The 22,674-nt window shown below is 40.6% G+C and overlaps 1 protein-coding gene across 1 annotated transcript in view; it reads right to left on the bottom strand.

Moving 5' to 3' along the window:
- The window catches only part of pak1 (p21 protein (Cdc42/Rac)-activated kinase 1), a 57,319-nt gene that overhangs the window by 13,536 nt on the left and 21,109 nt on the right, over positions 1-22,674 (bottom strand). The window contains exons 6-11 of the mRNA XM_085794745.1: positions 15,136-15,367; positions 12,912-12,975; positions 11,658-11,706; positions 7,702-7,814; positions 1,417-1,534; positions 1,223-1,322 (exon numbers count right to left, since the gene is read on the bottom strand). Of these exons, the coding sequence (XP_085650871.1) occupies positions 1,223-1,322; positions 1,417-1,534; positions 7,702-7,814; positions 11,658-11,706; positions 12,912-12,975; positions 15,136-15,367 (676 nt within the window). The remainder of the gene's footprint in view (positions 1-1,222; positions 1,323-1,416; positions 1,535-7,701; positions 7,815-11,657; positions 11,707-12,911; positions 12,976-15,135; positions 15,368-22,674) is intronic.

The following is a 22,674-nucleotide window of genomic DNA, read 5'->3' as shown; positions in this document are numbered from 1 at the left end:
TACATATCATTATTTTACCTCAAAAACTGATTTTTCTTTTTACTATGGTTTCAAATCTGCCTACACGACAGTGAATGGCTTACTCAATTTGTGAAGCCACTGTTGAATGCCACTTGTCAATTAGCTCAGTGCGATAGACAATGGTCTTTGGTTCCCGAGGTTGTGGGTTCAATCCTCAACTGATGCAAATTGAACATTATAAGGTCAACTGTCTTGTCTTCCTATTCTCCTGTTTGTTGCTCAGAATTGCCTAAATTTGCCGAAAAGTAGCCCGGACCCGACCCATCGCTGCGCAGCAGCTATAATTTACATCTGTTTCTACTGTGCTCTAAGTATGTGAGGGCTTGAGTGAACAATATAAAACCTCAGTGGCTGGATGATGTAAGGACGGACTGAACTTAACCCTCCTGTTGTCCTCCTGGGTGAAGGAAGGAAGGAAGGAAGGAAGGAAGGAAGGAAGAACGAATCGAAAAAAAGAAGGAAGGAAGGACAAAGGGAAAGAAGGAAGGAAGGACAAAGAGAAAAAAGGAAGGAAGGAAAGAAGGATGATGGGAGGGAAGGAAGGAAGGCAGGAAGGACAAGGGGAAAGAAGGAAGGAAGGAAGGCAGGCAGGAAGGACAAAGGGAAAGAAGGAAGGAAGGAAAGAAGGACGAAGGGAAGGAAGGAAGGAAGGAAGGATGAAGTGAGAGATGGAGAGGAAAGATGGAAGGAAGGAAGGATGAAGTGAGAGATGGAGAGGAAAGATGGAAGGGAAAAAGGAAGGTACAATAGATGGAGGGAGGGAACACCTTGGGTCAATTGGGTCAAAAAGATAGGAAGAAGAAATAAGGATGAAGGGAACAAAGGAAGGAAGGGAAAAAGGAAGGAAAGAAAAATGGAGGGAAGGAACAGATTAGGTCAAGGAAGGAAGCAGAAGGAAGGAAGGAAGGAAGGAAGGAAGGAAGGAAGGAAGGAAGGAAGGAAGGAAGGAAGGAAGGAAGGAAGGAAGGAAGGGAGAAAGGAAGGAAGGAAAGAAGGAAGGATGGAGGAAGGAAACAGGTTGGACAAACAGGAGGGTTGAAGACTGGTAACAACAGAACAAGAGCCTCTCCTGCTGGTCAGAATAAGGCACTGCAACAAGCATTGCTACACAAGACAAGTAAGGCAAATGGACAAATAAATGAAATACCTAAAAATACATTGAATGAATCAGATTCTATAACATGAGTTGATGTAGACTGACTGAGTTTGACGGAGCCGTCCATGCCCAGCAGAATGTTGTCACTCTTGATGTCTCTATGGATGACCTGGTTTGAGTGGAGGAACTCCAGCGCCTGCAGACACTGGAGGGAGGGGGGGTGGGGGTAAATAATGGAATACGTCTGGTTTTAGGAACATCCCTTTAAAGTGGAGAGCGGTGTGCGTTGTGTCTCTTACCTCTCTGCACACAGCAGCTATCTGGGCCTCATCCATGCAGGTTTCAGTTACAACATCAGTCAGAGAGCCTCCGGCCAGGTACTCCATCACCACCCACAGCTCATCTCCCACCAGGTAACTATGGCAACACATCAACACATCACACATTTCAATCAGAAGCATGACACGCAGACAGAAAAATATCATATATACGAGTAGTAAACTTGTGGCAGTCCAGTCTGATTGGTTAATAAATAATACATTTTTTTATAATACAGGGTCAGGACACATGATCAAATAATACAGGGGTGGAATATACACTGATTCGGCGACGTCACCGGAAATCGAACGGCCGCCATTACTGCGGTGACAACTCACAGTCAGGCAGCTGTTGGCTCTGTGCGCGAAGTGGGCATTTGAATGCAAGTGGACCTTTTCTCTTCCCTTTCTCTTCTGCGAACATGTCCAGGAAGGCTGGGAGGACATGTGCCGTCCTCGACTGCTCTAATATCAGCAAAACACAGCCCCTTACTTCAGGAGGAGTGTCCGTGTTTAGACCGTAACGTTACGTACAGCGTGTCAGCAGCAGCAGCAGCAGCAGCAGCCGCCAGCGATGCAGTCACAGCTGACCTGTACAACCTGGCTACCCTCCCTTCTCACCGTTACCTTCACATCGTGTGGACAGTCTGTGAATGTCTCACTGATCCCTTCAATATGATGTGATCATGGTCGTCTAAAAGCCGGTGTGAAATATGTCCGACCCATCCGGAGCTCAGGTAATTTTGACCATAAATCAGAGACCTGTAATTGACGTTTTTTCTGATCATCGGAGGCCAGCTGGTCAATAAAATATTCTTGAATATCTAAAACAAAGCAAAAGTTGTTGTTGTTTTTATAATCTTATTCATGTAGCCTGTCCACATGATTAAATATCCCGCTGCTGGCTTGCTAACGTCAGCACGCATAACGTACCGGTATGTTATATCGTTTATGATACAGTCTCTTATCTCCCTGTTACTCTAATCTTTCCTGCTAATCGCTCAAACAAATGATTAATTACTAAATTAATATTGGTATTCATGTAAGATACCTTAATCAGTTACTGGGGGGCACTAAACATCACAAATGCAGCCTATTTATGATGCTGTCATAGAGAATCAGTTTACTATGACTGACACATGTCACCGCAGCAATGGCGCCGCCGCAAGATGGCGGCATACACAAAACGTTCTCCGAATTCGTGTATAGGTGATCAACAAACACAAACAAGACAAAATAACTCTTTAAGCTCTGGCTGGCCCCCCAGGTGGGAGCACTGGTGGGGTTTGATGTATTCGTTCTTTTTGTTATTTTGCTTTTTGCTTTTTTTTGTTTAGTTCTTTCTCTTTTACTACTATGACCATTATTTTATGTATTTATTGTCATTCTCTTACCTCTCTCCATCCCATTAGCTCAACCACCAGACCGGTAGGAGGAGGCCAGTCCCTCCCCTATGGGTTAGTGGTCCAACGAGCAGTTTTGCAGTTTTTGTCATAATTAACCCTGTAAAAAGCTTTTTCAGCGTCTTATGATGGTTTGTTCTTGTTGTTGTGATGAGTAGTCCATTATATTAAAGTTAAGTGTTATTGGATGCAGGTCTGCCTTCAATGAAACCGGTTTGATTGGATGGATTATGGATAAGATAACTTCTTATATTCTATGGGTTGATTTTGACATGAATAAGAGAGGACAGTAGGACGGTAGCTCCATGGATATAATTAGGGTTGCACATCTCTCTGTGATAAACGATTCGATATGAATCTAGATACACAGATTACGATTCGATTCAAAAACGATATCCTTTTAATACAGACCGATTCGATCCGATTCGATACAGTGTAGGACGATTCGATTCTACGGTTAATATTTGTTGTAGGCTAGATATTTTATAAAATAAAGAATTATATGAAAGTGACTATCTTACAGTAGTACTACAATATTTTTTCAAATATATCCCCAAGCATTGTTGCTTTAAAGCACTGGCAAAAAAAAGAAAGAAGAAAAAGAGAATAACAACAAAATCACATGTCAATGTATTTATTCTTTGACATGGACCAATATCTGTGAGAACGTTTTTGTAATTAGCCCTTTTCCACCGAGCTGGTTCCGGTGCTGGTTCGGAGCCAGTGCCTGCTCAGCACCAGTTCTTGGTTCAGCACCAACTCCTTGCTGGGTCAGAGCTAAGAACCGGTTCTTCCAGGGGCTGGCAGCGGAGTTGCCTTAGCAACAAGACTGCTACGTATTACGTTTGTTTATTGATGAAGCTAACTAGCTGAGCTACAGGCGGTGGCTAACAGCAGCTAACGCTCATATCAAAATATACGTTGAAACGTAGTTGCCGGTCGCGGCGATTACAGCGAAGACGGCTGCTTTTTTTCAGCCGGGTTTAGAGTTATCGCTCATTAATAGCCTAGTCTATGCTTCCACGTCGGGTCCAGTGTTCAACACCCGCAGGTCGGACCAGGTTGTCTACCTGTAGCAGGCAGCAGAGACAGGAGCAGCTCCTGGATGGAGAGTGTGCTAATAGCAGCAGCAAAGCTAACATCAGGACGTCATCTGTTAAACCCCCCGTCCCCTCCGTTATTGGACACAACATGAAACTACTCCAGTTAGCGAATCGTGTTGTAACAAAGATATTCGCAGGAAAAAAATTGTTTATACATGGCCCGTTGATTGATTTATGAGCTATTAAAGACACCGCTAACGGCTAAGCACTCTAGCCCATAGCGATAACCGGTTCATGACTCTACAACCGATTCATCTAGGAATTCATGGCTAATTTGTATCGATTCAGGAGGCTGCTACCGATACAGCCGAATCTCTCACTTGTTAAATCGAATATCCGGTCGCATCGGTTTATCGTTCACAACCCTAGTAATAATAGATCTTTGTTGGTGATACTGTAGCTGTATTCATGTTATTTTGATAGTTTAGAGTTTGGTTTTATTTCAGTTCTGATCTATTGAAAAGTGGGCTAAGAATGGAGCAAACGTGATTGTAGAAGTCAGCAGGGAAGCCATCGGTACATGAGTTTGAGGGCACTGGATAGTTCTTGCTCTGTTATTGGTAAATCAAGTCTGGTTGTTTGGTCGGGAGAAAGATGTGGTAGATTCATGTTGTTGAGGAAATTTTTAATATCATTATTTCTGGTAGGTACATTTTGCATAAAAATCTCAGAAAATCTGATTTCTCTCTTGTGGAGACTGCGCTGGCTTCCCTGCTGAGTCCTTAACAGTAGAGATCGGTCTTTTTTCCTAATTTTGTTTTATTAGATTAGGATCGTTCTTGTCTCAGTCTGTGTATTAAGAATTGAGCTTCCTTGTTTAAGATCTCATTCAACTGAAACCTATGCTTTCTAGGGTCCGGGCAGCTAAGCTGCCGGGACACTATTGTATTCCTAGGAATTCTTCTTCTTCTTTCTTTCTTTCTTTCTTCTTCCAAGGAAGTCATACTTCCCATGGGCGAAAACTCACCAAACTTTGCACAAAGGTTCAGTCCCATGCCAGATTCACTCAACTCCAAGGACATGTGCCAGCGTTTAAATTTAAAAACTTTAAAAATTCCTACCAAACCAACGGTAGATGCTACAGTTTTGAAACTTCACCACAATGTAGCCTCAATACTGCTGAAACTTTTGTCCACTTAAACTTATTACAAATTATGAAGTCCATCACTCTGTTTTTTTTCAATAACTGTAAAACTTTTAAAATGTATCTCCTCCCACAATTTTTGCTCAATTGTCACCAAACTTGCTACAGAGCATCTCCAGACCGTCCTCCACAAAACTTGTTTCTCGGATTTTTGATTAAGCAAAAATTGAGCCTACAGTGCATGAAAACGTTTGACTGTAAACGGTACTGTAAACATATACCATCAAATTCTTGCTAAATACATTTTCAAACTTCCTGAAAAAAAATGACAATATTCTGGAGTCATGGTTGATGAAGTTTAGCAAATATCAGAATTTTAATTCAAAACCTGAATTTTTGAGAACATTTTGAATTCTGCTCTCATGGGAACAACTGCAGTCAATGTGAGAGTGGAATTTATAAACATCATATTTTCTCTTATGAAGCAAAACACTTATCATTAAAAACAAATCACCAACATTTCCATGCTGTCAAGATGCAATTTATGTATTATCAGATTTTTGTTTAGATGACTGAATTTCTGACTTTTGACCATTTCATCACAACAGCTGCCCGGGCACTGACTCACCTGAGTGGATAAATGAAGCTACACAGCAGGTCTCACTACCAGCTAATTAGCTCAGCGAGTTAGGAGCTGGTTCTTGGTGTCAGAGGCTGTGAGTTCGAGACCCAGCAAGGGTGATGATGATGATGACAGATCAAAATGTCAGTTGTCCTCAATACGAAATACAAGACAATTGTCCTAATGGTGGCATCACAGCAAGCCTCTAAGTTTAAAAATCCAAATAGCTTGGACTGGACCATGTGCGAAGGCTCCTAACATCTTAAGAGTCACAGTAGATGTTTTACAAATACATATCATTATTTTACCTCAAAAACTGATTTTTCTTTTTACTGTGGTTTCAAATCTGCCTGCGCGACAGTGAATGGCTTACTCAATTTGTGAAGCCACTGTTGCACTGCCACTTGTCAATTAGCTCAGTGCGATAGACAAAGGTCTTTGGTTCTAGAGGTTGTGGGTTCAATCCTCAAATGATGCACATTGGACATTATAAGGTCAACTGTCTTGTCTTCCAATTCTCCTGTTTGTTGCTCAGAATTGCCTAAATATGGGGCGGTGTTTAGCTCAGTTGGTAGAGCGCCCGCCCCATGTGTTGAGGCTGTAGTCCTCGCTGCAGGCGGCCCCGGTTCGAGTCCCGCGTCGGACGGCCCTATTCTGCATGTCATTCCCCCCATCTCTGCCTCCCATTTCCTGTCACACTCTCAGCTGTCCTATCGAATAAAGGCATGAAAAGCCAAAAAATATACTTTAAAAAAAAAAAAAAAAAGAATTGCCTAAATATGCCCAAAAGTAGCCCGGACCCGACCCATTGCTGCGCAGCAGCTATAATTCATTTTGTGTTTTCTCTGTCAAGTTATTTGCATTGATGCTTGACTATTTACATTGTTGCTTGACTTTTTGTTCCAATTCAGCATCCTATTGTTGTTCTTTCTTTTTTTGTAGGTGGAAAATGAAATGATAATGCCTGTTTCCCAAAGCATAGACAGATGGAGATGACTCTGGGGAAGGATGCCCACTCATTTTAATGAGACTATCACATTCTGGGTCTTTGAGGAGTGATGTGTTAAAGCACCACCAGGTATTGGCTTTACAGTATGCAAACAGCCTGAATTCCAAGAGAATGTTACTGGGGCATGGTCATTGATTAATTAATTCACCCAAAATTCAAATTTCACTCATTATCTACTCACCCTCATGTCGACTAAGAGCTGTGAGAATTTTCAGAGTCCTCCGTTCCTTCTCTGAGTTACGGGGGGGTCGGTGCAGCAGTATTTGTCCATATAATGGTTGTCAATGGATACCAACATTCTTCGTCCAAAAAGACACACCAAAAAACATCCAAATACCTCCATACTGCTCGTCTGTAATGTCCCTCTTGTATTGAAGCCCCGACATGGGCGAAATTGTTCCGCCCGTCAGTGCAAATCACGCAAGATTTGCACTGACACAGGAAGAGCAGTGAACTGAGACACTGGGAGCTTCCACTACAAGCAAGCTTAAAATATAGACTTATTTAATTTTTTTCAGAACAATTTCTCATGTCGGGGCTTCAATACAAGAGGGGCATTACAGACGAGCAGCATTGAGGTATTTGGATGTTTTTTGGTGTGTCTTTTTGGACGAAGAATGTTGGTATCCATTGACAACCATTATATGGACAAATACTGCTGCACGGACCCCCCCGTAACTCAGAGAAGGAACGGAGGACTCTGAAAATTCTCACAGCTCTTAGTCGACATGAGGGTGAGTAGATAATGAGTGAAATTTGAATTTTGGGTGAACTATCCCTTTAATATGGGGTGGATCACTGAATCTGAAATATTTGATATCATTGAATTACTGCTGAGGAAGACGTCAGTGCATGACAATTATTTGTGAACCGATGAGAAAAATGAATGATAAATAAAATAAAATAATAATAATAATAATACTTCACCATATCACACAATCAAAGCAGCAAATCATCTGATTTGACAAGCTGTGTGTGTGTGTGTGTGTGTGTGTGTGTGTGTGTGTGTGTGTGTGTGTGTGTGTGTGTGTGTGTGTGTGTCTAACCTGTCCAGGTAGTTGACGATGTTTGGGTTCTTGTTTTCCCTCATCACCAGAATCTCATTGATGATCAGTTCTTTCTTTGGCTGCTGCTGCAGGTTCATCTGTTTAATGGCAACCTGAGAGAAAAAGGGAAACATTTGACTTTTCACTGCAGAGTCACACAGAGGAAACGCAAACTAAGATCAGAGAGACTGGAGAAGGCAGGGAGGGGTACAGATCGCTTTGTTAAAGGGATAGTTCAACATTTTGGCAAATTGGCCCATTGCCATATAATCCCTATAGTCATAGCAGTAGGTTCGTTACCTTTAAAGGTGTACAGAAATGGCCGTTTGTCCTGTTTGTCGCGCCGAGTTGTCACGAGCTGCAACACGAGTTTACCCGAGTAAGGAAAACGAATTTGATTGGTCGTTATCAAGCGGGCGGGATATTCAAAGTTTGGGGTGAGCCTGAGCTCCGTGTGTGTGTGCGTGTCTCAGACGTTTGAATGACGGATTACGGATCCAATATCAGTGGCTGGTGAATCGTGTACAGGCTGACGTATAATCCGTGCGCCTGCATTATCCAATGCGAAAAAAAAAATACACACTTTCATCCTGGATTTACTCAAAAATAGAATTTTGCACAAAGTTTGGCCTACATCGTCTGATAGATGAGTTATTACATTCATTTTATGATCCAGAGTGGGCTCAAATTCAATTTTCTTTTCTGTACACCTTTAAAGACCGGGTAAACCAAGAATAAATATGTGTTTTAAGTTTATAATACCACAGGAAAATATATTATTAACCACTCTGTCAAATTTGACAGAGGAGACTAAACAGGACTAAAAAAGTCGTTAAGTATATAAAATTCTTCATCAAAGTTGTCAATAAATGAGCAGTTTTCTCTGGTTCCGGACGGTGGGGGCATGTCACCATGTGGTCGTGCTGCAGGCAAAGAAACCACGCCCCATGGCAGGAGAGCTGGACCTCACTGACCGTCTCTGATACACAACCTAAACATGACCTCAAACACACTCCACCACACACCCCAGTCCTCAGCACCGACACAGCTGATAAACCTTCAGGAAATATTTCTTACCTCAACTCTTGGTGTCTAAAACAGTCCCAGCAGCAGCAGCCATCCAGCTGCAACAGGTTATAAATCCACCATGCTGCTCCCGTTTACACCTCGTTACCGGTCAGCGTCTTTCATCCATTTGCATTGTGTGAAAAAAATAAATAAAGTTTTTAGCTAACGTTAGCTTAGCTTTAGCTTAGCTTTAGCTTCAAGTGTCCCTGACAGGAGAAGCAGTAGCAGAGACAGTGAATTATCTCTGGACCTGTACCGAGTCCAGACCGCCCGGCACCCGTGACACACGGCGTCCGAGCTGAGCAGCAGCCGTGTCCCGGTGGGAGGAGACCGGGGAAACAACACGGTGGAGCCGGGAGGCTACGGCTGCTACCGCGGCTAAAAACTTTTTTTCTCTTTCACACAATGCAAACGGAGGAAACGGGCAGACCGCGAGTAACGATTGAAACGGGAATAATATAGATCGTTGGATTATTAACTGGATGACTGATGCTGCTGCTGCTGCCTGTTTTAGACACCAGAGTGAAGGTAAGAAATGGTTTGATCAGCTGTGTGTCAGCTCGGACGTGTGGTGGACTGAGACCACGGCGGAGTTGTTTTTTTTTTTTGTTTTTTTTTTTACACAGTGTTTTCTGTCCGTGATTTTATGGCTGGTCTTCCGTGTGTCTGGTTGTGTGCGTGAGTGGAGGCTGTTTGGTCGGACAGTGTGTTAATGAGGGAGACTCTGGTCAAAAGACGGTGGTGTTGTTGCTGCTGCTGTTGCTGTGTGTGTGTGTGTGTGTGTGTGTAACGTTGCGAGGGGTGTGTGACCGGGGGAGTCAGCCTCTCTCCCCGCGGTGACGGCTGTTTATCACGGTGTGAATACGTTAACATTAGCACTGTAAACTCGTTATGGAACAAGACAGTAGTGGTCTCCCCTGTGTGTGCACTAGGGGTGGGTATTGCCAAGGACCTCACGATACGATACGCATCACGATACTTGAGTCACGATACGATACGATATTGCGATATCCAAATTTTGCGATATATCGCGATATATTGCGATATTCTACGATATTCTACATAGTTCACTGAAAAATGTAAAAGCCATTATGCATCTTAAAATCTGAGTTGTATGTACATCAGACGATAGTGATAATTCATGGGACAAACTGAGTCAAAACAATGTAATTCAAATGATCCATGCCATTTTATACAAGTGCAAGTTACAACAACATATTTCAATTGGATTTAGGTCTGAAACATGATTTATTATTTGAAAAAAAAATTGAAAAAAAAATTTTTTTTTGAATTTTTTTTTTTTTTTTGAAAAAAAAAAATCGATATTTAAATATTGAATATCGATATCATATCGCGGTATAAAATATCGCGATATATTGCCATATCGATATTTTTGCCCAACCCTAGTGTGCACGTGAACTACGTTTAGTTAGCTGGCTGTTTCAAGTGTTTCAGCTAGACTGAAGAGCAAGTGGGAGGAAAACCACAGAAGTCAGTGGCTGAATGTATTTATATGTAGAGCGGAGCAGGGGGCGGGTTTATGTAAGTATGGCCGCTTTACGTAAAGCGGCTATAGACTTAAGCCCGCCCATTCTAAACCTGCACACAGAACAGTCTCTGAGGCCTAGCTCCTCAAGGAAATGATGAATGGCAAAAATATTTTTTACATGTTTTGAGGGACACATTTAAGGCCTAATTAATATGATAAGAAGAAAAATACTGAATTTGGTTTACCCGGTCTTTAATTGTCGGTGCAAGCTATTTTTAGAACGGCGGAGCAGAGCCGTGAGCTGCTCAGAGCTACGCTATGGAGGCTCATGGGATTTCTTGGTTTCCCTCATCAAACTCATCAAATACACAATCCAAAACTCCAAAACACTTTCGTGGACAAGTTGTGACCTGCACATTCACCACGCTATGAGATAATAACGGAACGTTACGAAACGGAGCCGTTTTCGAGGTAAATGCAGGGTAAATACAGAGTCTGCTTGCTGAAAAACTGTCCCTGAACACAACGCATATCAGTGGTTTTGCATGAATTTCCCTCTAAAACAACTCTGTCTGGTAACGTTCTGTTATTATCTCATAGCGTGGTGAATGTGCAGGTCACAACTTGTCCACCAGAGCGTTGTGGAGTTGTTGGATTGTGTATTTGATGAGTTTGATGAGGGAAACCAAGAAATTCCCTTAGCCTCCGTAGCGTAGCTCTGAGCAGCTCACGGCTCTGCCCCGCTGTTCTAAAAATAGCTTGCACTGACACTTAAAGGTAACGAACCTGCTGCTATGACTATAGGGATTATGGCAATGGGCCATTTTGCCAAAATGTTGAACTATCCCTTTAAAGTGATGAAAGATGACAGGAAAAAGAAAAGAAGAATTCATTGAAAAAAGATGACAAGATGCGTGGAAGTCAGGCAGGGCAGTAAAAAGCCTGACAGACATTAGCAGTCACAGACTAATCCTGCTAGAGTGAAACTAAGGAGGATTAGTTTGACTGATGAGCTGATTTAAAATGAACCTAAATGACACACTTACTCCAGTAATATTGTTCCCATGCAGACTCTAGCTGAGCCTACTGCTCTCCTTCCCCGAGTCTTTTCTTTGCTTTATTGTTCCTGGCCGACGCCTGACATCTCAACTTTAGGAAAGGCATCAATCATTCTAAATCTAAACCCTGGAAACTCGTCTGTGGAATTCATGTCAGTTCACTTCAGCATCATGATTTCAGGTAACCTTCTGGCCTTTCAGCTAAGCTAAGGCCTGGACTTCTGCTTTTACTGGACTTATATTCTCCAGTTTCACCAACTGGCTGAGGTGTGAGGTGAAGGAGAAGAGAGATATGGAGGAAGTGGAAAATGTAATTCTGAGGGTGATAATAAGAAGCCTACCTCCTGTCCTGTAGCGATGTCGATAGCTGTGTACACCGTCCCAGACGCCCTGACAACACACAGCAGCAGAGCTCCAGGTCAACATTAAAGGGATAGTAGCATTTTTTTTAAAGTGGAGTTGTATGATCTACAAATAGCCCCTAACTGCATTAATTGCAATAGAAGACTCTCTGCACTCCTCCCGTTAGCAACGCTAGCCCATAGCCCTGCCCAGAGATTTACAACATGCATTGTTGTGAACAGACCCAAAGAAACGGCCTAAAAGAGGTTTTACCTGAAAAAAAAAAAACACAGTTCCTTTGTTCGCTATAATATATTTTTTTCCAGCCCTTCAAAGTGCAGGAAAAACGCAGTTTTTATTTGGACCTAACCAACTGCTGATCAGCAGACGCTAACCCTGGGCGGAGGGATACGCGAGTTGGTTAGGTCCAAATAAAAACGGTGTTTTTCCTGCACTTTGAAGGTCGGTCAAGACCAGCAAACTGGGAGAACCACGTCTTTAAAACCTTGCTCTGTCATGCTGAAAGAGTAAACCACCAGAAACCTGGACCACCGTCTAAATGCTCATTGGACTCTGTCACTACTACATGCTCAAACCATGTGCAACAACAGCACTGAATGAAAGGTACTCAAAGGTTCACTGTGTGTGTGTGTGTGTGTGTGTGTGTGTGTGTGTGTGTGTCTGTGTGTGTGTGTGATGTGATGTATGATTGGGCCTTACGTAGTTTCTCAAGGATCTCCTCATCTGACATCTTCTTCTTCCTGCAGTTTTTATTTGGACCTAACCAACTGCTGATCGGCGGGCACGGAGGGATACGTGAGTTGGTTAGCTCCAAATAAAAACGGTGTATTTTTTCCTCTTTTAGGCCGCGAAAATAGGCCGTTTCTTTGTGTCTGTTCACAACACTGTATGTTGTAAATCTCTGGGCAGGGCTATGGGCTGGCGTTGCTAACGGGAGGAGCGCAGAGAGTCTTCCACTGCAAATAAGATCATACAACCCCACTTTTAAAAAATGCTACTATCCCTTTAAAATGCATGCCAGTATAATAAACTGCTTTATTGGTCCATTGTTTTGAGGCAGCACAATGTGAGATCCACACAATACATTTCTAATTATGCCATTGACGCTATTTTTCTCAGTTTGAGACTTTAAAACCATTGAAGAACCCAGTGACAGTGGTCCCTGACAAACAAATGGAATCAGCTAAATATTCACACTGACTGAGTGGAGGCTTATTAGATTTATCACTTACCCTTGTCCAATCTTCTCGAAGCGTGTATATTTCTTCTTGGGGTCTCCGACACTTACAATTGTCCCTGAGAAAAAGAAAGACAAGTCAAGCAGTGACTAACCAAGACAAACAGCAAAGAGCAACACTCTGGACCTATGATCCACCGCTGCTCATGTTGCAGTACAACTGAATCTGAATGGATAGAAGTGTCGGGTGTCTTTCTATCCATCCTAATTCTACTATACGTTTGTCACCCTCAGGTCAATGCAGCATGCTGACTGGGAGACAGAGAGAGGGGGGACAGGAACAACAGACGGGACAGAAGACAGAAAGAGAGAACAAGGGATGAGACAGATGCTAAACAGGTCAGTAAAAAAATGTCGAGAAATGGAAGGAAAGAAAGAAAGAAAGAAAGAAAGAAAGAAAGAAAGAAAGAAAGAAAGAAAGAAAGAAGTATCTGTAGTTCAGTAATCAGAGTCCAGTAGGAGGCTGATTAGAGGACAAAACTTCAAGTCACTCCGGAACCGCAGGAGACTGAACGATGGAGAGAGAAGAGGACGACCAATCAAATGTGAGGATTGGACAGTGGGGACAGTGACTATCAGGTCTGTCAATCAGAGTGACGGACAGACAGGGAGAGTCCTGGGCTTACCAGCAGAGAGAGACCTGAGCACATCTGGACAGGCGTGGCGCATGGTTTAGAAAATATAAGGGCTTAATTCATGGCTTACAAACACAAAACAACACAGTTCATAGTGCGGAGGAGTTCAGCTTTACTCCTTCACTTAGATCTGTAGTATTCATACACTCCCTCCTTTCAGCATGAGGAATTACACATACAGTAGATGGATGGATTATTATGGAATAAATATTTTAGTTTAGAAATAAGAAATTTCACTTTATTTACATATATTCCTACATGGTTTGTTAGCTATTGAAGTCTAAAACTTAACTAACTGTTCAACTCCAAAAAGTGAAAATTGTCTTTACCATCACACAAGTAACTGATAATCAATGATCAATCAAAGCTGTGAAGACCTTTGTTCCAGACTTTCTAAGAAATATTTGATTCTGGGTTCAAATACATTTATTTTTCAAGATTTCAAAGTGGTCGCAACTGAAACATGGCAACACAAGGCTGCTGTGTCAAAACAAGCAAAAGAACTAAACTATTATTATTTATTCCTCAACATGTCACTTTTGATGTTGTAGAATGTAGTTGCTTTTTATGTATAAAATCTTCACTGACTTTTTATGAAATTTGTTGCTTGGCGTACAACTAGTCAAACTTTACATAATTTTAAATATTATTATGTATTATAACATCATATATTTAACACACATATTTAACCTTGACTGTGTTTTCACCTGCTGTGTGCAGTGGAATGAACTCTGATCATCATGTGACAACCACAACTTCATCCCAGTATATGCCATTCATTTATTGTGATGTCAAAGCAACACAATCACTAGCACAGGTAGAAGCTTGAGGTCTGTGCAACACTGACCACAGCCAGTTGATTTCAGAGCAACACTCCAGCCTCCTGGAAGCCTCATCCTCTTGTTAGCTGTGGCAGCAGACACAAGAAATGATTTAAAGGGATAGTAGCATTTTTTTAAAGTGGGGTTGTATGATCTACAAATAGCCCCTAAGTACTTTAATTGCAGTGGAAGACTCTCTGCACTCCTCCTGTTAGCAACGCCAGCCCATAGCCCTGCCCAGAGATTTACAATATACAGTGTTGTGAACAGACCCAAAGAAACGGCCTGTTTTCACGGCCTAAAAGAGGTTTTACCTGAAAAAAAATACACAGTTCCATTGTTCGCTATAATATATTTTTTTCCAGCCCCTCAAAGTGCAGGAAAAACGCAGTTTTTATTTGGACCTAACCAACTGCTGATCAGCAGACGCTAACCCTGGGCGGAGGGATACGCGAGTTGGTTAGGTCCAAATAAAAACGGTGTTTTTCCTGCACTTTGAAGGTCGGTCAAGACCAGCAAACTGGGAGAACCACGTCTTTAAAACCTTGCTCTGTCATGCTGAAAGAGTAAACCACCAGAAACCTGGACCACCGTCTAAATGCTCATTGGACTCTGTCACTACTACATGCTCAAACTATGTGCAACAACAGCACTGAATGAAAGGTACTCAAAGGTTCACTGTGTGTGTGTGTGTGTGTGTGTTTCTCTGTGTGTGTGTGTGTGTCTGTGTGTGTGTGTGATGTGATGTATGATTGGGCCTTACGTAGTTTCTCAAGGATCTCCTCATCTGACATCTTCTTCTTCCTGGTTTTGTCCTGTGGGCGGGGCAAGGAGGGCCCGGGGGCGGGGCTTGCACTGGGGGGGCTGCTGGGGGCTCCTTCTGAGGGGGGAGCCGGGGTGACAGCAGCAGCTGCAGCAGTTGGAGGGGAGATGGGGGATGTTGCAGCATCTTTGGTTGGAGGAGGGAGGGGCTCGATCACTGAGCGAGTGTATATCTGAAAGAATAACACAAGTTCAACACTGTGACACACATGTAAGGCCTACTACTCTAAACAGGAAATTTCATTTCATTTCATTTCAATTTATTTCATTCATGGTATACATTCTCACACGGTTGCACATATTTACATAATGTACACGTTTTCACCATGAATGAAAAGGAGCAGGATGACGAAAACTTATAGTACCTGCTCCTCTCTGTTGTTACAATTACATTGGCTTACTTCAACACCAGTATTATTCTTCAAAATATTAGGAATGATGAAACATAGTAATGACAAGAAAACAAACAAAATTATAGCTGCTGCGCAGCGATGGGTCGGGTCCGGGCTACTTTTGGGCAAATTTAGGCAATTCTGAGCAACAAACAGGAGAATAGGAAGACAAGACAGTTGTCCGTATAATGTCCAATTTGCATTAGTTGAGGATTGAACCTCTGGAACCAAAGACCGTTGTCTATCGCATTGAGCTAATTGACAAGTGGCAGTTCAACAGTGGCTTCACAAATTGAGTACTGTCACTGTCGCGCAGGCAGATTTGACACCACAGTAAAAAGAAAAATCTGTTTTTGAGGTAATGATATGTATTTGTTAAACATCTACTGTGACTCTAAGATGTGAGGAGCCTTCGCACGTGGTCCAGTCCAAGCTATTTGGATTTTTAAATTTAGAGGCTTGCTGTGATGCCACCATCAGTACAACTGTCTTGTGTTTCGTGTTGAGGACATCTGACATTTTGATCTGTCATCATCATCATCATTGCCCTTGCTGGGTCTCGAACTCACAATCTCTGACACCAAGAACCAGCTCCTAACTCGCTGAGCTAATTAGCTGGTAGTGAGACCTGCTGTGTAGCTTCATTTATCCACTCAGGTGAGTCAGTGCCCGGGCAGCTGTTGTGATGAAATGGTCAAAATGTCAATAATTCAGTCATCTAAACACAAATCTGATAATACATAAATTGCATCTTGACATCATGGAAATGTTGGTGATTTGTTTTTAATGATACGTGTTTTGCTTCATAAGAGAAAATCTGATGTTTAAAAATTCCACTCTCACATTGACTGCAGTTGTTCCCATGAGAGCAGAATTCAAAATGTTCTCAAAAATTCAGTTTTTGAATTAAAATTCTGATATTTGCTAAACTTCATCAAACATGACTCCAGAATATTGTCATTTTTTTTCAGGAAGTTTGAAAATGTATTTATCAAGAATTTAATGGTATATGTTTACAGCACTGTTTACAGTCAAACGTTTTCATGCACTGTAGGCTCAATTTTTGCTTAATCAAAAATCCGAGAAACAAGTTTTGTGGAGGACGGTCTGGAGATGCTCTGTAGCAAGTTTGGTGTCAATTGAGCAAAAATTGTGGGAGGAGATACATTTTAAAAGTTTTACAGTTATTGAAAAAAACAGAGTGATGGACTTCATAATTTGTAATGAGTTTAAGTGGACAAAAGTTTCAGCAGTATTGAGGCTACATTGTGGTGAAGTTTCAAAACTGTAGCATCTACCGTTGGTTTGGTAGGAATTTTTAAAGTTTTTAAATTTAAACGCTTATTGTGCCCCCCCTAGGAGGGGGGGGCACATGTCCTTGGAGTTGAGTGAATCTGGCATGGGGTCGGATGTTTCTGTGAAGTTTGGTGAGTTTTCACCCATGGGAAGTATGACTTCCTTGGAAGAAGAAGAAGAAGAAGAAGAAGAAGAAGAAGAAGAAGAAGAAGAAGAAGAAGAAGAAGAAGAAGAAGAAGAAGAAGAAGAAGAAGAAGAAGAAGAAGAAGAAGAAGAATTCCTAGAAATACAATAGTGTCCTGGCAGCTGTGCTGCCCAGACCCTAATAACGGTAGACACCACTCGTCTATCTATCTTTTCTTTTTCCCCCTTCTTTTTCTCTTTCTCCTTCTTCTTTTTTGTAGATGCTTATCTTTTCTTTTTTAAACATTTTCTTAAACTGAGACATACTTGTACAACTTTTCAGTTCCTTGCTTTGTGAATGCCACACTTTTACACCTGAAACAGAAATACACATTTGTTTTAAGCTTAGCCTTGCAAATTAATGTTTAAAATCAAGCTTCAGTCTGTTGTCCCCTTCCTCCAGTTTGAACAAGTTTTGTAAATGTTCTGGTAATGATCTGTCATTTGCTTTAAACATTATTTTTAGGGTCTGTAATTCTATTATATCGGCCATTTTCAACAAACCTGCAGAAATAAAAAATCTATTTGAGGGATCTCTATTACCTGCCTTGTGGATTATTCTTACTGCTCTTTTGTATAGCAGAATCAGAGGAGCGATGTTACTTAAATAGGTGTTGCCCCACACCTCCACGCAGTAATTAAGATATAGCAAAATAAATGTACAGTACAGAATTCTTAGTGTGTTAGTGTCCAAGACAAACTTAACCTTATTCAAAATATAAATACTCTTTGCCACCTTGGCTAATCATTTACACACCATAATATATAGTGTGTAAACAACCACTCATTGCCTTTGTACTGTATACATGTACTGTGGTTTCCTCTTTTTAAAAAATCCCAAAATATTATAGTGCAAAATTGGAACCATTGTCTAGTTTTAATGTGTTTAGTTCTTCTCACGGTCAAAAGAGAGTAAACTGAGGCAGGATGGACGGCTGATGGAACTCAGAAAACTTTTCTCTTGACATCATGTTTTCAGGTTTACTGACAAAGGAAGCTGTCTGTAAGGGATAGTTCACCCAAAATTGAAATTTCACTCATTATCTTCTCCCCCTCATGTGGACTAAGGGCTGGGAGAAGTTTCCAGAGTCCTCCGTGGCTTCTCTGAGTTACAGGGGGTCTCGGCGTAGCAGTGCATGTCCATATAACGGTTGCAAATGGATACCAACTGTCTTCGTAACAAAAAGACACACCAAAAAACATCCAAATACCTCCATGCTGCTTGTATGTAATGTCCGTCTTGTATTGAAGCCCCGAAATGCGAAATGGTCCCGAAAAAAAAAAAAAAAGTCTATATTTCAAGTTTGTAGCAGAAGCTTCTTGAAGCTAGACTTATTTAATTTCTTTCGGGACAATTTTTTTGGTGTGTCTTTTTGTTACGAAGACAGTTGGTATCCATTTGCAACCGTTATATGGACATGCACTGCTACGCCGAGACCCTCTGTAACTCAGAGAAGCCACGGAGGACTCTGAAAATTCTCCCAGCCCTTAGTCCACATGAGGGGGAGGAGATAATGAGTGACATTTCAATTTTGAGTGAACTATCCCTTTAATCACATTTTCATCCTCATCCCAATATGAGCGTGCGCAACAAACACATCTCAAAGTCTGCCTGAAATGCAATGAATTTTGATCGGTCCTACATTTGCAGTTTACCATGCTCAGAGTTGTTTTTGTTCAGTTTTGTTCACTTGAATTTATCTTATTTCGTAATTATTTATTAGGGTGAATGCTGAAAGCATTCACACTATTGTTATTCAAATCTTTATTATTATTCTTTTCACTTCTTCCCTTTTTTGGCCCTTAACTACTTCTTCATACTTTCTACTATTCAAACAATTCATATATCAAAACGTGCGTCTTCTTCAGGAGATTATGGGGTACATTCAACTTTTTCATATCATTCATACTTTTCAAAATATTTAAACTTTATTGAAAATTTTTTCCCATAGGAATACATTGAAACGGTCTTCAAACTCTTAAAATCTTCTCCTTCTTTGAACTTCAACTGCTTCAACATACTTTCACCTACAGACTTCATTCCACTTTTAAAACGTTCACAAAACTTTCAAGTATTCACGGTATATTCAACTTTTTCATATCTTCTACCGTTATTGATCAGTACACTTCAACTGTTCATGATAATTTTTTGACAAAATTCAAATTTAACATGCAAGTCAATGGCACGGAATGTTCAGAGCTAGAGTGGTGATGACATCAGCTAGAGTGACAGAGGTTCAAAAAATCCTCTGACACTTTGCTCTCTAACCTGTCACCACGGCCACAAATTTCACTCTGGACACATAATTTTCCCCCACTTTGGTAGACAAACTTGTCCTGTGTCTCACAGTGTGCTCGAAAACGCAGAGAGGCTAACAGAATTTAAACTCGGAGCCTCTAAGTGCAGCCAGTTCCCTCTCTTCCTCTCATTGACTCCCATTGTAAAGTAGGAGCAGATTTTCTGAGAAAAGCAGAAATGACCTCCTTATCTTTCCTGCGACGGTGAGAAAAGTTTTTGCCCTACAAACATTTAATGCACATTGGCTCGCTCAGGAAGGTCTCCTTGCCCCGATAGTCATGACCACATTCTGGTAAGAGGTACGGTTCTCTTTTCAGAGGCTGTTGTTCGGAGCTGCACAGAGCTCAAATCTCACTGCTCTGCTCTGTGTGGTGCAGACAGAGAGAGAGAGAGACACACACACACACACACACACACACACACACACACACACACACACAGACAGAGAGACACACAACCACAGAGACAAACTGGCTTACAGCTCATAATCAGCCTCTAAATGAGTTCATATCTTTGAGGGGAATTTTTAAACATCTCTAATAATTTATTTCTCTTACATTTCAGTTTATTCTTGTAATGGAGATTTCAGGATTTGGAGCTTCTTCATGTCCTGACTTTCCTCTTTAACCCTTTACTTTGAAGGACTTGAACTTTTTCTCATTCATTCCAACAATTCAGACCATTTAAGGACTTTCACATTTTTCATTTATGAATGTATATCTTCACACTCTTTTTTTAAACGTATCTTAAACAATTCTGGCATCATTCAGTCTCTTTCTTTCTTTCTTTCTTTCTACTCCCTTTCTCTTTCTTTTTACTTCATTCCTTGTTTCCTTGTTTCTACCCCATTTCTATATATACCCCAGTTCTCATAATGGATATTTCAGGATTTGGAGCTTCTTCATGTCCTGACTTTAGACTTTTCCACCTTCAATCCTTACATTTTACTTTGAAGGACTTGGACTTTTTCCTCATTAATTCCAACAATTCAGGCCATTTCTCAACCATGTAAGGAGTTTCATATTTTTCATTTATAAATTTATATTTTCACACTATTTTTTACACTTAAACAATTCTGGGATTTGCATCCATTCCCTATCATTCAGTCTCTTGCTTACAAGTTATACACTTCAGGTATTGCTTCATTTTTATACATATTTGTTCAACAAATACTTTCAAGCTCTTAATATATTTATTCATTTGAGTAGACCTATTTTTTCCACACCAATCTTCAAAAATTCAAGCAATTTTCCAACATCCTTCTTATAAGTTCTTCTTTTTAATTTTTTTCTCACCTATTTCAGATTTCAACCATTCAACTGTTAAACTATAAAGATGCAGGATTTCTACATTTTCCTCAAACTTTTTATTAACATGTTTAACTTTTACCCTTCAGATATGTTGTAGTTATTTTTAGTTATTCTGCCCTTTAACGGATTGTAACTACTTCTATATTATTCTACTTTTACACTTCAGATATTGTTTCATCTATATTAGTAATGGTTCAAAAAAAAAATTCTAACTGTTTTAAATAACAACAAATGCATCCATTCCATATCATTCAGCCTCCTGCTTACAAGTAATTTTCCAAACATTTCTTACAAATTCAACGTCCTTCTTATAAGTTTTACTTTTTAATCTTTTCTCACGTATTTCAGATTTCAACCCTTCTACTCTTACATGCTCGACTTTTAGCCTTCAGATATGATGTAGTTATTCTAACTTATCCTTCCCTTTAAAGGATTGTAACAACTTCTATGTTATTTTACTTTTATTCCTCAGATATTCTTTCATAAATTAGTAATGGTTCAACAATGTTTTCAAGCCACCAGTTTTAAACTTCTTTGAGTAGACTCAAGCTTTTCAATTCATTCATACTATTCTTCATTAATTCAAGTAATTACCACCCATTTCATACATCCTCCATCTTTCATCTTCTACTTTTACTATTCAGATATTGTTTAATCTACATTAGTAATGGTTCAAAAAATGTTTTCAAACTGTTTAAAATAAATCTGAGTGCACTTTAACCTTTCAATTCATTCATACTATTCTTCACTAATTCAAGTAATTAGCACCCATTTCATACATCCTCCATCTTTCATCTTCTACTTTTACCATTCAGATATTGTTTAATCTACATTAGTAATGGTTCAAAAATGTTTTCAAACTGTCAGTTTTAAGTAAATCTGAGTAGACTTAAGACTTTTAATTTCTTCATACTGATCTTCAACAATTCAAGTAATTTCAAACCATTTCATACTCTTCATATATTCAAGATTTCTTCAGCAGTTTCTTAACTTAATTCAGCATAGTTTCAACAATTTATTCAGCTCATTCAGCTTCCAGCTTTCAGCATTCACCCGTATTTCCTTCAGGAAATGCATTCTCTAGTTTTGTTTAAATTTTAAAGGACAATTCCGGGCAAATTCAACTCAGGGTTGTATTTTCCTAACATTTTAGGTCTAAAAGAAGGAATCTGAAGATTTTCAGTTTAATGTCTCCTGTTTTGCGGTAGTTGGGTCTGTCTCCGCATCGCCATGGCAGCGGATTGAAGTTCTGCTGCTTAGGCTGTTTCCATCCCTCAAAGCCACAGACAGCGTCAGATGGCGACTCAATGCACCCAGAAGTTTATTTACTTCAAGCAAGCCGACATGTTTGTAAAACTAGATCTAATTCAAAGTCTCGCGCAAGACTCAAGTTGACGCTCGGTGTGTTCATGTGCAGTCGGAAGCTCCCGTTTGTGTCATAAACACAGAAATACCAACTCTTGACTTTTTGGAGTAGCCATCTGAGGGATGTAAACAGCCTAAGCAGCAGAACTTCAATCCGCTCCCATTCATCGCTGCCGTGGCGATGCGGGGACAGACACAACTACTGCAAAACAGGAGCAATTAAACTGAAAATCTTCAGATTCCTTCTTTTAGACCTAAAATGTTAGGAAAATACAGCCTTGAGTTGAATTTGCCCGGAATTGTCCTTTAATTAATGCACTCATTAATTAAATGAATATATAATTCCATGTGCATGTTCAAAATAATTGATTTCATTCCTTCAATCAGCAAAACAGTGAGACATAAGAACAGTATGTAGTTATTGAAGACTTCTTATCAGTGGGATGTTGAACAGTGTTATCACATCTCACTTCAGTCTGTTCTGTGGTCTGACCAGGCTGCCCAGACACTATGACAGAGCTAACAGATGCTAACAAGAGGAAGGCTGCTTTTCTCACTCAATATTTGCATTGCACAGATCTTTGCTTTCCATGTAACAGACTTTCCAGGACTTGCCTTTCTCTGTAAGTGTTCTG

The sequence above is a fragment of the Trachurus japonicus genome, chromosome 13 (genome assembly GCF_045865225.1).
Source record: "Trachurus japonicus isolate A0001 chromosome 13, Traja_1.0".
NCBI lineage: Eukaryota > Metazoa > Chordata > Actinopteri > Carangiformes > Carangidae > Trachurus > Trachurus japonicus.
This window is presented reverse-complemented; position numbering and strand designations above follow the sequence as displayed.